At 45.7% G+C, this 12,678-nt stretch overlaps 1 protein-coding gene across 1 annotated transcript in view; it reads left to right on the top strand.

Moving 5' to 3' along the window:
- The window catches only part of MARK1 (microtubule affinity regulating kinase 1), a 245,556-nt gene that overhangs the window by 166,310 nt on the left and 66,568 nt on the right, over positions 1-12,678 (top strand). Inside the window, exons 4-5 of the mRNA XM_082249458.1 lie at positions 3,572-3,620; positions 12,479-12,544. Of these exons, the coding sequence (XP_082105584.1) occupies positions 3,572-3,620; positions 12,479-12,544 (115 nt within the window). The remainder of the gene's footprint in view (positions 1-3,571; positions 3,621-12,478; positions 12,545-12,678) is intronic.

Below are 12,678 nucleotides of genomic sequence, written 5' to 3'. Positions count from 1 at the left end.
CAATGAGTGACCTGCTATATGGGCAATGTACTACTTGCTATATGGGCAATGTACTGCTGCTGAAAATATGTCTTGTTGCTGGATGTTCAACGCTTACAATATTGTGGGGGCTGAACGAAAGGAACAGTTCTTACAAACAGAATAGCAGCCAAACACAGTACGAGCAAATTGCCCAAAATTGTATTTAGTGAACAACAATACGTGGGACCCAACATGTTTTTGGGGTTCCCACAATCCCCCTTATCGGGGCTTAAAGCGTAATTAAAGTTCCACTGTAAGAAAATGCGAGCAGGCGGGCTTTTATTGCAGAAGAGACATGGAATATCTTTTCTGCAATAAATTGCCCCAACCTGCCGGCGAAGTGCCTTGGATAGGGAAGTGCTCACCTTTTATTTCATCTTTAAAGTGGAATTAAAGTCTGTAAGATACTCTCCTCCACCTTCCAGCAATGTGACAGTTAAATCCCTCGTCCTCCACCGCCATTTTCTCACTGAGCTACGTCTGAGGTTCCCTGTTTTTGGACTCTTGATTGGCTGATGGAAGATGACGTGATCCTGTGCATGGATGTCCATCATTCCGTCACAGCTGCAGTGCGTGGGGAATGCACACTGAGCTGTGCACATGCAGCTCAGTGAACATGCAATAGAAGACTGTGAGTGGGCAGCTACGCGTTTCTTATTGCGAAGACGTAACATGTTTCTTCTGCAATAAACAGCTGCCTGCTTGCAATTTTTTCATTGTAGGTTTAGTTCTGCTTTAAGTGTAATGTGACTTCAGCAACACCTGGACTTGGAAAATGTTTATAGATCTCATATGAAAAGTTAAGCCAACCATAGATGGGTCGCAAATTTGATTGGCTTAGCAGGAGCTGGCTGAAGTTTGATTCATCTATGGGCAGGCTGGTTGTACTGAAGTTGAACTGTTGATCAACTTCAGTACAACCAACCTTTTTTTTTTTTTTCATACAATCACTGACGCTGGCAATAGCTGTCAGCAGTGATCACTGCAGGCTGCTAGTGAACCAGACATAGAGGGCTTATACAGCCCAGGACTATATTGTCCATATAACTGAAATTTATGCATGTCTCCCTTTCCTGCCTGGAGTCTACCTTAGACTGAGGAAAGGTCAGTTGTGTCGCCACCAAGGACCCTTAAACTGGGGAAATATACACCATATTTTTGAACTACAGAAAGAAAGGTGCTGCCTGTCCTATTCAAGCCATGTAACACAATACTAGATCTATTATATCTAGGAGCGAATATATATATAAGGGCGGACATATCAGGGAGAGGACCTTCACCTTGCGAGTTGGGACCCACTCCAAAAAGGTCACAGGGGGGATAGCCATAAAAGCCCTGCCCCTGGCAACACAATCTGGGACGCAATACATTGGATCCTATGCAAGAAATATATTCTTGATGTCTGTTATGATAAATACGGAAGCAATATAGCTCCAAGCAGCATTAGTATCGCTACAGCTTTGTCGCCTAGCACAAGTCACTATCAAGAAGGAAAACATCGGTCTGTTATGGTCTCTCAGGCCCTGAGGAAGCCTTGAGCGAAACGCGTCGGCTTGCTGGGGACCTACCGTGACCGAATCCAGCTTGAGACCCAATTTCCACCCTACACAGATTTTGGTTACAACCCCTTCTGGGGATATGTTTCTCTATTAGTAGTGACGTTAATTGTTTGATTTTATTATTGTATGTCATGTCAGTCCTCTGTTATCACATATGCATGGTAGTCCATGCTTAGTTTTATTGTTCTTTATACAAATAAAATATAATTTTGGTTTTATAAACGGTTCCTTGTCTGATCCTTCTACTCCCACTGGCCCGTAAAGCCCCATCTTTTTCTGTCCTTTTGTTTTGTTAATCTCTCACAGGGGTAAGGGCCTATATTACACGGTAATTTTATATAGTGATCACTGTATTCCACCATTGGCTGAGAGCTCTGATTTGGAGTTTGTCGGCAGTTTTCCAGCATGCTCGCCTGACAGAAGCCGGCCAAACGAGCCGAATGTTGGCTGGTTTTTAATGAACCAGCCAATGTCTCCCAACATTCATCCCGTGTGTACGGGGCTTGAAGTGATTGTGAATTCTTGTTTAAATAAATAAAAAAATAACATGTTATGCATACTTCCTCTGTGCAGTTGGTTTTGCACACAGCAGCCCAGATCCTCCTCTTCTCGGGTCCCTCTTTGTCACTCCTGGCCCCTCCTTCCTATCAAGTGCCCCCACAGCAAGCCGCTTAATATGGGGGCACCCGAGCCAAGTTGCAGCTTGCTCCTTGTGTCCATTCAGACATGGAGCTGCCATTCAGCCCGCCCCCTCTCTCCTGATTGGCTCACTGACTTTGATGGACAGGCGTGGGAGGCAATGGTGCCGCACCTACATCTCAGCCAGGAGGAAGAGTCCCGGACTGCCGAGGAACTTGCGGACATCGCTGGACAGAGAGGGACCTCAGGAAAGTATTAGGGGGTGCTGGGGAGGCTGTTACACACAGAACGGGGGGAACATGTAACATGTTACCAAAGGTCAACTTCTCTTTTAAATGGGAGCAGCCACACCAAAGCAGTCCGCTTCATAGAAAATTCATAGAAAAGTCGGTCACTTAACAACTCGGATATGGAGGAGTACTGTTGAGTCTTCTGCCTTGAAAGATTTACTTTTTTGTTGTTATATAAGAGTGTGACAAGTTTACCTTGATCGGAAAGTTTGTACATTGCAGAAAACCTAAAGGAGAGTCAACAATTTAACTTTATGCCTTAGAAAGTTCAAAGATTTGCCCTTGGGACTTTGAGTGGGGTGCGACACGCCCAATGATACAATGTGAAAAGCAAGTTTATTGGAACATACAATGTCAGCAAGTAAACACAGGTACCATATTATGAACCAGATTTGGGATGTTATACATAGTATATTAATCGTCAAGTTTAATATTCCATAGAGCAATCCATGGTAGGTATAAAAATGCATCCTGGTAACCCAACGCGTTTCGTGAACAACCGTTCACTTCCTCAGGGGTTGATGCGATACATGGTTTCTAGGAAATAGACAGTTTGTAGCATGTAATAAAGATAGTAGATAATGTTATGCTGATGCAAGACACCAAAGGGCCACCAAGGGGCCCATACTTACAAATCTGTTAAAAGAAATCGCATGCTCATGATCCATTGGCTGCCGCTAGGAATGTCTATCCCAGGAGCTGTAAGCCTGGGAACCATGAGGGCCCAGCAGGACAAACAGGGTCAAACACAAGCACAGACCAACATAGTGTGGCATCCACGGTGATGGCTAGAGGAGACATATCTATGTATCAGACTCATATGTCTTTTCAGACACGGAGCTGTCCCAGGGACTTGCGGACATCGTTGGACAGAGAGGGACCTCAGGTAAGTATTAGGGGTCACCTAACAACTCAGACATGGAGGAGTACTGCCGTCTCTTCTGCCTTGAAAGATTTACTTTTTTTTTTGTTATATAAGAGTTTGACAAGTTTACCCTAATCAGAAAGTTTGTACATTGCAAAGAGGAGAGTAACTTTATACCTTTTCTGTCTTTTTTTTAGTTGTTTCGAGAGGTTCGAATAATGAAGATTTTAAATCATCCGAATATAGGTAAGAGAGTTGAGGAATTTGAATAGTGAATGTCTTCGTATCTTATACTTTTTTATTTTAAAGCTGAACTCCAGGCAAGCAGCTAAATACACAATGGAATACATGCAAGTGAGTTGTTTTACCTGCCAAAGGATTTACATTTCTGTCCATCCAGTTCTGAGGTTTACACAGTCCTGCCATTGAGCACAAATGTTTAATAGGACAAGAGACCTGACATGTCTTTTCTGCGGTTAAAGCGGAGTTCCGGCCACAAAATCCACCTGGTCGATTTTGGGCCATCCACTTGCTCTAGCTCACCTGAAAAAGAAATGGGTAGTTAGTATTTTTTTTTATATTACTTACCTTGTAATTGCAGAAAGAAAATACTCACCTCTCTTCCACTTCCTCCCTCGGCCGCGCGGCCCGCGCCGTCACTTCCGCTTTGCAATGATTCCTGGGAGCTGAACGTCATCACTCCCAGGAATCAATGTGCCTGCACCGCCCCCGACGTCCGTTCCGGCGCAGGCGCGTCATACCTTGCTAAACAGCTTTTGAGCATGCCCAGAAGCTGTGCAGGGATGACGCTGCGGCACTGGAAGTGACGGCGGGGCCGGCGCAGTGCATCGTGGGACCGAGGAGGACGGAAGAGGACGCGGAAGAGGATCGCGCTGGCTTCATCTGCCCACACCTGAGATGGCAGCGCTGGAGAAGAAATTTTAAAAGTACAGTGGGTACGGAAAGTATTCAGACCCCCTTAAATTTTTCACTCTTTGTTATATTGCAGCCATTTGCTAAAATAATTTAGGTTCATTCTTCTTCCTCATGAATGTACACATAGCACCCCATACTGACAGAAAAACACAGAATTGTTGACATTGTTGCAGATTTATTAAAAAAGAAAAACTGAAATATCACATGGTCCTAAGTATTCAGACCCTTTGCTCAGTATTTAGTAGAAGCCCCCTTTTGATCTAATACAGCCAGGAGTCTTTTTGGGAAAGATGCAACAAGTCTTTCACACCTGGATTTGGGGATCCTCTGCCATTCCTCCTTGCAGATCCTCTCCAGTTCTGTCAGGTTGGATGGTAAACGTTGGTGGACAGCCATTTTTAGGTCTCTCCAGAGATGCTCAATTGGGTTTAAGTCAGGGCTCTGGCTGGGCCATTCAAGAACAGTCACGGAGTTGTTGTGAAGCCACTCCTTCGTTATTTTAGCTGTGTGCTTAGGGTCATTGTCTTGTTGGAAGGTAAACCTTCGGCCCAGTCTGAGGTCCAGAGCACTCTGGAGAAGGTTTTTGTCCAGGATATCCCTGTACTTGGCCGCATTCATCTTTCCCTCGATTGCAACCAGTCGTCCTGTCCCTGCAGCTGAAAAACACCCCCACAGCATGATGCTGCCACCATCATGCTTCACTGTTGGGACTGTATTGGACAGGTGATGAGCAGTGCCTGGTTTTCTCCACACATACCGCTTAGAATTAAGGCCAAAAAGTTCTATTTTGGTCTCATCAGACCAGAGAATCTTATTTCTCACCATCTTGGAGTCCTTCAGGTGTTTTTTAGCAAACTCCATGCGGGCTTTCATGTGTCTTACACTGAGGAGAGGCTTCCGTCGGGCCACTCTGCCATAAAGCCCCGACTGGTGGAGGGCTGCAGTGATGGTTGACTTTCTACAACTTTCTCCCATCTCCTGACTGCATCTCTGGAGCTCAGCCACAGTGATCTTTGGGTTCTTCTTTAGCTCTCTCACCAAGGCTCTTCTCCCCCGATAGCTCAGTTTGGCCGGACGGCCAGCTCTAGGAAGGGTTCTGGTCATCCCAAACGTCTTCCATTTGAGGATTATGGAGGCCACTGTGCTCTTAGGAACCTTAAGTGCAGCAGAAATCTTTTTGTAACCTTGGCCAGATCTGTGCCTTGCCACAATTCTGTCTCTGAGCTCTTCAGGCAGTTCCTTTGACCTCATGATTCTCATTTGCTCTGACATGCATTGTGATCTGGAAGGTCTTATATAGACAGGTGTGTGGCTTTCCTAATCAAGTCCAATCAGTATAATCAAACACAGCTGGACTCAAGTGAAGGTGTAGAACCATCTCAAGGATGATCAGAAGAAATGGAAAGCACCTGAGTTAAATATATGAGTGTCACAGCAAAGGGTCTGAATACTTAGGACCATGTGATATTTCAGTTTTTCTTTTTAATAAATCTGCAACAATGTCAACAATTCTGTGTTTTTCGGTCAGTATGGGGTGCTATGTGTACATTCATGAGGAAGAAGAATGAACTTAAATGATTTTAGCAAATGGCTGCAATATAACAAAGAGTGAAAAATTTAAGGGGGTCTGAATACTTTCCGTACCCACTGTAAGTATTTCTTCTAAAAGGTAAGTGCGAACCGGAACAGATCAGAGGCTAGCCATTGTGGAATGCACTAGCCCTGACTGTCCTGGGGGTATGTTCATTGAAAAAAAATGTTTGTGGCCGGAACTCCGCTTTAAGTAACAACTACAAGTCTTGTCACTGGACAGCGGAAAAAGGAGCAGCCAATCAACAAGCTCTTTTCTCAGTGACTGTGCTCTCTTCTCCACTCAGCATTCTCCTTGTTGGCACATACACAATTCAGTGCAAGGGACTGGCTCCTTGGGCTAATTCTCCCTCTTGCAGTCTGAGCCCTGCTGTACAGGGACTTCAGTGGCCTAATACCAGGTCAAATTCCTATATTTACACTGCTTGCCTTTAAAAAAAAAAAATACATTTAATAATTCATTAATGAATACAGAGCTGTATTCATTTGTGTCTTTTATATCTGCCTGGCGTTCAGCTTTTTAGCATCACGCTGCACAGTAGAACAGTCCTGGTGTGTAAAGTGTTTTCATTAGAATACTAAAGCAAGAAAAGGAAAAGCTTTTTTTTTTTTCTCTTTTGGTTTTTAAATCTTTTATGTTGGTGTCAATGGTGATGATTCACATATTTACTTGTTGCCTCAGCCTTACAATGCATCCACTTAAACGTGTTTTAATTAGTTTTGTGCATTTAAATGCTTCACTATGTGTTTGTAAAACCATCAAATCATGGCATTGTGCCCATGTACAGAGTAGGTAAATGTGTTGCAAGCAGAGAAATTAAATAAAGTGCCTTGTACCATCTATTACCAGGCTGTATTTATCAAATAAATGGGCACCTGCAGACACCACAAGATCTGCGTCAGGGTGACTACTTGGATTATAGAAGTGTAAACTCCTAAGATGCTAATGTATGAAAAGTGGAGCAGTCCTACATCTAATTGCCTTCCAGTGTGTCTCGCCATCTCAAAGGATAACTCCACCTTAGAGTGATATACACTATATTATCAAAAGTATTGGGACACCTACCTTTACACGCACATGAACTTTAATGGCATCCCAGTCTTAGTCTGTAGGGTTCAATACTGAGTTGGCCGACCCTTTGCAGCTATAACAGCTTCACCTCTTCTTTGAAGGCTGTCCACAAGGTTTATGAGTGTGTCTATGGAATGTTTGACCATTCTTCCAGAAGCGCATTCGTGAGGTCAGGCACTGATTTTGAATGAGAAGGCCTGACTTGCAGTTTGCGCTCTAATTCATCCCAAAGGTGTTCTGTTGGGTTGAAGTCAGACCAGTCCTCCACCCCAAACTCACTTATCAATGTCTTTATGGACCTTGCTTTGTGCACTGTTGCGCAGTTATGTTGGAACAAGAAGGGGCCGTCTCCAAACTGTTCCCACAAAGTTGGGAGCATGAAATTGTCCAAAGTATCTTGGTATTCTGACACCTTATGCGTTCCCTTTACTAGAACTAAGAGGCCAAACCCAACTCCTGAAAAGCAACCCCACACTATAATCCTCCCTCCACCAAATGATTTGGACCAGTGCACAAAGTAAGGTCCATAAAGACATGGAGGAGCGAGTTTGGGGTGGAGGAACTTTACTGGCCTGCACAGTCCTGACCTCAACCCGATAGAACACCTTTGGGATGAATTAGAGCGGAGACTGCGGCCTAGACCTTCTCTCCAACATTAGTTCCTGACCTTACAAATGCACTTCTGGAAGAATGGTCAAACATTCCCATAGACCCACTCCTAAACCTTGTGGACAGCCTTCCCAGAAGAGTTGAAGCTGTTATAGCTGCAAAGGGTGGGCCAACTCAATATTGAACCCTACGGACTAAGACTGGGATGCCTTTAAAGTTCGTGTGCGTGTAAAGGCAGGTGTCCCAATACTTTTGACAAAATAGTGGTATAAAATAGTATTTTCGGGTTTGGATACAACTCGGTGGACTAAGGGTCCATTCACACTAGCGCGACTTGTCAGGCGACTTGGTCGCCTGACAAGTCGCGGTCGGTCGCTTGCCATTGAATAGTACAGGAGCCGTTCTAATAGGAGCGAAACAAGTCGCTCCGACTTAGAAAAAGGGTCCTGTACTACTTCGGGGCGACAAATAGATTTTTCCATCCTCGCAAGCAAAGTGAATGGAGGAATCTCTTCCCCCCTGGGACATTGTATACGGACAGTAGAACTCTCCACTATTAGAGTACACTGATCAGCAGCTGCTGATTAAGAAATGATTTCCAACATTCCTGTTCAACAGAGTTCGATCTAACGATTGACTTCTGTTGAACGGTGGTAGCCACAATTGGATTTAAATTTGGGCAGTTCAGCAGGTTCCAGCCAAATTTCAATCCATCTATGGCTAGCTTTTTTTTTTTTTTCCAATGTTTATATTCAAAGAGAAAATGAGATACATTGAGGCCACATGCACACAGGACATTTTTACAGCTGCTCCTAGGGGTCTTTGGGTTTTTGCTGCCTCTAAACTCCCCTGCATGTTAGCCTATGTGTTCATGCACACACAGGCTTTTAGCAGCATTTAGAGGCAGGAAAGAAAAAAAAAAAACACCGCTAGTGCCTCCAGGTGTCAGTGGGAGGAATAGTGCCCCATTGTTGGTGTCAGTGGGATGAATAGTGCCCCATTGTTGGTGTCAGTGGGAGGAATAGTGCTCCTTCGTTGGTGTCAGTGGGAGGAATAGTGCCCCATCGTTGGTGTCAGTGGGATGAATAGTGCCCCATCATTGTTGTCACTGGGAGGAATAGTGCCCCATCGTTGGTGTCAGTGGGATGAATAGTTCCCCATCATTGGTGTCAGTGGGATGAATAGTTCCCCATTGTTAGTGTCAGTGGGATGAATAGTGCCCCATCATTGGTGTCAGTGGGATGAATAGTGCCCCATCGTTGGTGTCAGTGGGAGGAATAGTGCCCCATCGTTGGTGTCAGTGGGAGGAATAGTGCCCCATCGTTGGTGTCAGTGGGATGAATAGTGCCCCATTGTTGGTGTCAGTGGGAGGAATAGTGCCCCATTGTTGGTGTCAGTGGGAGGAATAGTGCCCCATTGTTGGTGTCAGTGGGAGGAATAGTGCCCCATCGTTATTGTCAGTGGGAGGAATAGTGCCCCATCGTTGGTGTCAGTGGGAGGAATAGTGCCCCATCGTTGGTGTCAGTGGGAGGAATAGTGCCCCATCGTTGGTGTCAGTGGGAGGAATAGTGCCCCATCGTTGGTGTCAGTGGGAGGAATAGTGCCCCATCGTTGGTGTCAGTGGGATAAATAGTGCCCCATCTTTGGTGTCAGTGGGATGAATAGTGCCCTATCGTTGGTGTCAGTGGGAGGAATAGTGCCCCATTGTTGGTGTCGGAGGAATAGTGCCCCATCGTTGGTGTCAGTGGGAGGAATAGTGCCCCATCGTTGGTGTCAGTGGGAGGAATAGTGCCCCATCGTTGGTGTCAGTGGGAGGAATAGTGCCCCATCGTTGGTGTCAGTGGGAGGAATAGTGCCCCATCGTTGGTGTCAGTGGGAGGAATAGTGCCCCATCGTTGGTGTCAGTGGGAGGAATAGTGCTCCATCGTTGGTGTCAGTGGGAGGAATAGTGCCCCATTGTTGGTATCGGAGGAATAGTGCCCCATCGTTGGTGTCAGTGGGATGAATAGTGCCCCATCGTTGGTGTCAGTGGGATGAATAGTGCCCCATCGTTTGTGTCAGTGGGATGAATAGTGCCCCATCCTTGGTGTCAGTGGGAAGAATAGTGCCCCATCGTTGGTGTCAGTGGGAAGAATAGTGCCCCATCGTTGGTGTCAGTGGGAGGAATAGTGCCCCCATCGTTGGTGTCAGTGGGAGGAATAGTGCCCCATCGTTGGTGTCAGTGGGAGAAATAGTGCCCCATCGTTGGTGTCAGTGGGAGGAATAGTGCCCCATCGTTGGTGTCAGTGGGAGGAATAGTGCCCCATCGTTGGTGTCAGTGGGAGGAATAGTGCCCCATCGTTGGTGTCTGTGGGAGGAATAGTGCCCCATCGTTGGTGTCAGTGGGAGGAATAGTGCCCCATCGTTGGTGTCAGTGGGAGGAATAGTGCTCCATCGTTGGTGTCAGTGGGAGGAATAGTGCCCCATTGTTGGTATCGGAGGAATAGTGCCCCATCGTTGGTGTCAGTGGGATGAATAGTGCCCCATCGTTGGTGTCAGTGGGATGAATAGTGCCCCATCGTTTGTGTCAGTGGGATGAATAGTGCCCCATCCTTGGTGTCAGTGGGAAGAATAGTGCCCCATCGTTGGTGTCAGTGGGAAGAATAGTGCCCCATCGTTGGTGTCAGTGGGAGGAATAGTGCCCCCATCGTTGGTGTCAGTGGGAGGAATAGTGCCCCATCATTGGTGTCAGTGGGAGAAATAGTGCCCCATCGTTGGTGTCAGTGGGAGAAATAGTGCCCCATCGTTGGTGTCAGTGGGAGGAATAGTGCCCCATCGTTGGTGTCTGTGGGAGGAATAGTGCCCCATCGTTGGTGTCTGTGGGAGGAATAGTGCCCCATCGTTGGTGTCTGTGGGAGGAATAGTGCCCCATCGTTGGTGTCTGTGGGAGGAATAGTGCCCCATCGTTGGTGTCTGTGGGAGGAATAGTGCCCCATCGTTGGTGTCTGTGGGAGGAATAGTGCCCCATCATTGGTGTCTGTGGGAGGAATAGTGCCCCATCGTTGGTGTCAGTGGGATGAATAGTGCCCCATCATTGGTGTCAGTATAGGAATTATTACTCCATTGTTGGTATCAGTGGGAAGAATAGTGCCCCAAGAGCCAGATAAAAAGTCCAAAAGCAATCTTCCCCATGCACATATTCACGGAAATGGCTGTAATAATGCTGGGTGCTGTAATGACCACTGGGTGGAAACCACAGACAATCCGAATGAAGAAATGTCATCAGCACACAAAGGATTCCTCAGAAGGGTCCAAAGCTTTATCCACTTGGTCACACAGCACACATGTGGCAGCGTTTCGGAGCCACGCAGGCCTCCTTCGTCAGGCAAGTGACTTACCTTGCCTGACAAAGGGGCCCTGCATGGCTCTGAAACGTTGCAGTATGTGTACCGTGTGACCAAATGGATAAAGCTTTGGACCCTTCTGAGGAATCCTTGGTGTGCTGATGACATTTCTTCATTCAAAGGACCAGATAAAGGTGTGCAAAGGACCACATTCGGGTCACAGTTTAGAGAGCACTGACACTGATTTAAATTTACATAAAACTCCAGCAGTGAGAGTGGGACCTCCTTTTCCTGGCTGCAGCAGGTCGATAAAGCCAGGGACTCAATCTCTGAAATCTCAGTACCAGGGTCTGTGAAGAAATAAGAAACTGCTGAGGGATTTCACAACCAAACAAATATCTATTTTGGATGGCCTGCCCCATAAAGAGGACCTTTCTCTTCAGTTGTCAAATTTCATTGTACATTTTTAGTTTCCTTCTTTACATTTTTCATGTATATTGCAAAATGATGCCAAAGTGGATTGTTTGGCCTAAGGTGTCCAGTTTAGGACATGCCACCTACGTGATATAACCTTCAGCAAGTGCGTCAATAAGTAAAATAAACCTAGTCACCTGCCCATTTAGGACATCTCCTGATACCCCCATCCCAGGAACCTAGTCCACCCTAAATAAACCCTGCTATCGGATCTTATGAAATCAGTACCACACACCCCCCCTACATATGTCACATAGTGGAAGTCATGCCATTAGAACAACAAGAGCAAAGGCTCAGATGAAGCAGCGAAGGAGTGTGGATGGGTAAGTATGCCTTGCAGGGTGAGGTCCGTTATCAGGAGACCCCGTCACTGTCACCTGAGTGACATTATCTATTCAAGCATTGCCAGTTGGCGAGCAGTGAAAAAGACTGAGCAGCAGGGAGGACGAGGTTCCTTTTCCAAAATAGATGAGGACAATAGAAGGACATCAGCAGTAGGGGGGAATAGCTTTTGTAGGTGGCTTGTACTAAAATGGACCCCATAAGCCTACTCTCAGCGGAGAGGCAGGCCGGTTATCTATTTGTATTGAAAGGGACAACAGAAAATAAGCAAATAAAGTACTTTGGAATTTTACTTCCGAACTGATGGATAAGGGCGGCACAGTGGTGTAGTGGTTAGCACTTTCACCTAGCAGCAAGAGGGTCGCTGGTTCGAATCCCAACCACGACACTACCTGCCTGGAGTTTGCATGTTCTCCCCTGTGCCGACGTGGGTTTCCTCTGGGAATTTTGGTTTCCTCCCATACTCCAAAGACATGCTGGTAGGTTAATTGGATCCTGTATAAAATTGACCTTACTGTGTATGTATGTGAGTTAGGGACCTTAGATTGTAAGCTCCTTGAGGGCAGGGACTGATGTGAATGTGCAATCTATATGTAAATTGGCAGCTCTATATAAGTACTTGAAATAAAAAAAATAAAATAAGGTGCTTCAAAAGCAACAGGTCTTTTTAGGGGTTTTGTACAATTGGAACTTTGTTTAGGAATACTATGTAACAAGTTGGGCCCTATGGAAATAAGATTTTTTTCTTTCTATTCTAGTAAAACTTTTTGAAGTCATTGAAACTGAGAAGACCTTATATTTAATAATGGAATATGCTAGTGGGGGTAAGTGTCTTCTTTATTTCTATTTATTCTTTGTGTTGTTTTATTGATGAATAAATGAAACCTTGTGAATGGCACCCCAACACATAATAATGCCCTAGAGAACATGCATATGTAGTGCACTCACTGGTGCCAGC

This window comes from Pelophylax lessonae (assembly GCF_965119305.1).
Source record: "Pelophylax lessonae genome assembly, chromosome: 3".
Taxonomy (NCBI): domain Eukaryota; kingdom Metazoa; phylum Chordata; class Amphibia; order Anura; family Ranidae; genus Pelophylax; species Pelophylax lessonae.
This window is presented reverse-complemented; position numbering and strand designations above follow the sequence as displayed.